The 2,429-nt window shown below is 50.2% G+C and overlaps 1 protein-coding gene across 1 annotated transcript; it reads left to right on the forward strand.

Moving 5' to 3' along the window:
* Nucleotides 1–537: 537 nt before the first annotated feature.
* LOC117814077 (hyaluronidase-4) lies at nt 538–1,554 on the forward strand. Its single transcript, XM_034685190.1, has one exon. The coding sequence runs from the start codon at nt 538–540 to the stop codon at nt 1,552–1,554; it is 1,017 nt and encodes a 338-aa protein (XP_034541081.1).
* The last annotated feature ends 875 nt before the right edge of the window (nt 1,555–2,429 follow it).

Consider the following 2,429-nt stretch of genomic DNA (forward strand, 5'->3'; position numbering starts at 1 on the left):
TTTTTTTCCAACTTTTTTTATTTTTCAACTTTTTTTTTTTCAACTTTTTTTCCAGAAACCATTCACAGTCATTGTTTTTTCCATCTGTGATGAAATATAGCACCATCTAAAACAGCGCCAGCTGAGTCTCTTCATGCTAACAGGCTAACTGTTGTGTTGCTCAGAATGATACCTGCCTGTCCGCCTGCTTCTATGGTGCCATCTGTGATGAATGGCATTCCTCTTTGTGTTACTGCCCTCTACTGGTCTGGTGGTGTAGTGCATTTACTTTTTATTTCTCCATACGTCACTGGCCTGATTTACACAATCTACCTGGGACTTCAGCCCACAGTCGAAACGCAGACAACAATGGGGGCACAGGAACCTTTAAGATCAGGGGAGAGTAGTTCTGGGGACTAAAAGACCCCGGAACACTTGGTGGAAATGCACCTTTATATAAGTGTTGGCAATGCTGGAAAATATGAGTAAAATGTTAAATGTTTTTCTTACCTTCTCTCTCTTTAGGATGATTGACAGCTGCTCCTCCTGATCCCCAGGATGCCTGTGGTGCCAGTGGGCGGATCATCCTCCTCCCAGCATGTCGTACCTGTCGCTCTCACCTGCTCCTGGATGGTCTTGCTCTTCCACGCCGCCTTCGGTCAGAAACCCGCCAAGCTGCCTCTGATTGGTCGGAAGCCGTTCGTCGCCGCCTGGAACGCGCCTCTGGACATGTGCACCCTCAAGTACAACGTCACCACCAACCTCGATCGCCTCTTCCACATTCGAGGGAGCCCTCGTGCCGATTGGACGGGACAGAACGTCACCATCTTCTATGCGAACCGCCTCGGGTACTACCCTCACTACACGCCGGAGGGTGTCGCCGTGCACGGTGGCCTCCCGCAGAACTGCAGCCTGGACCTCCATCTGTTCAAGGCCTACCAGGACATCAACCACTTCATCCCAGCAGAGGACTTCCGCGGCCTGGCCGTCATCGACTGGGAGTTCTGGCGGCCTCAGTGGAGCCGTAACTGGCACAAGAAGGACATCTACCGCCAGAAATCGAGGGAGCTAACGGCGAAGGCGTACATTAATGTGACGGATGCTCAGGTGGAAGAGCTGTCACGACGGCGGTTTGAGAAGAGCGCTAAAGCGTTCATGCAGAGGACTATCCAGCTGGGGACACGCCTCCGCCCCAACGGCCACTGGGGTTTCTACCTCTACCCGGACTGCCACAACTACAACCTGCACGAGGAGAACTACACGGGCTTCTGCCCCCTGCTGGAGAGGATGAGGAACGACGAGCTGCAGTGGTTGTGGAACAGCAGCACGGCGCTCTTCCCCTCCGTGGCGATCAGGAAAAGTCACAGCAACAGCATCAGCAACCTGCACTTCACCCAGCACAGGGTCAGAGAGTCGCTCCGCACCGCCTCGCTGACCTCCAAGGAGTACGACCTTCCCACCTACGTGTACCTGAGGCTGGGCTACAGAGACGAGGCCCTGACCTTCCTCACTGCAGTAAGAGCAGAGTTCACCTCCGAGTGGGAGAGAATTAACACACTGTCCACGGTTACATGATGTTTTTTAAATTCAGAATTAAAGTATTCTCCTTCATGTTTACATGGAAATAGTAATTCTGAATTGAGGTTTACATGGAAACACGTTTAATCGTCTTTATTCCTCTTAAGGTCTGGGGGTTGGGAAGGGTTCTGATTGGACAGGAGCAGGCGTGACATATTTACGTCTACCGAAAGAAAACAGACTCCAGTTCCTGCTTCTTTTATTTTCAGTTACAACATGGAAGACCACACAATAAGAACAATGTTCACTTTGATTTGGATTATAGATTTGAATAAGCAGCTCGTCACAGAGGAGAGGGGGAGTTCCAGGGGCCCGGGGTTCTTGCTTTGTTGTTCTCCTGCTTCAACAATTTCCACTTGTTTTTTTTTACCTGGGTGGCGTCTCTGTCAGGGAAACCTCCCCCGATTAACTCGGACGCTACAGCTTTAAAAAAGTCCACATGTTTATGCTTCCGTCCATCAACTCCTTTCATGATATCCATTTCTTCTAAGGCTCCTATTAAATAAACAGTCTCAGCTCGAGTCCAACGCTTGCTTCGGGCGGCCATCCTGGAATATGTGCGTCATGGCGACAGGACAAGGGAACGAGCATGCTCAGAACGACCGGAATTAATTTAAAGTGGAATGAACGTACACATGATGGAGCAATTATTCAACTCAGATTTAAAATCAGAATAAACCAGACACTTACTTCGGATTTAAAGCTTGGGTTGGCAGTCTCGGAAAACTAGCATGAATTTGAATGTAGCATTTCCTCAGGACTCCGTCTAACCCCTCCCCTCCTCCCCTCGGAGCTCCTCCAAAACGACGCCCCCCCCGCTCACATGTACGAGCGCCGCTGACTTGCGACCATATGATGGTGACTGATTCAAA

Source organism: Notolabrus celidotus, chromosome 6 (assembly GCF_009762535.1).
Source record: "Notolabrus celidotus isolate fNotCel1 chromosome 6, fNotCel1.pri, whole genome shotgun sequence".
Lineage (NCBI taxonomy): Eukaryota > Metazoa > Chordata > Actinopteri > Labriformes > Labridae > Notolabrus > Notolabrus celidotus.

Excerpts from the sequence above, each read along its gene's own strand:
- LOC117814077 (XM_034685190.1), top strand. The coding sequence starts at position 538 with ATGCCTGTGGTGCCAGTGGGCGGATCATCCTCCTCCCAGCATGTCGTA.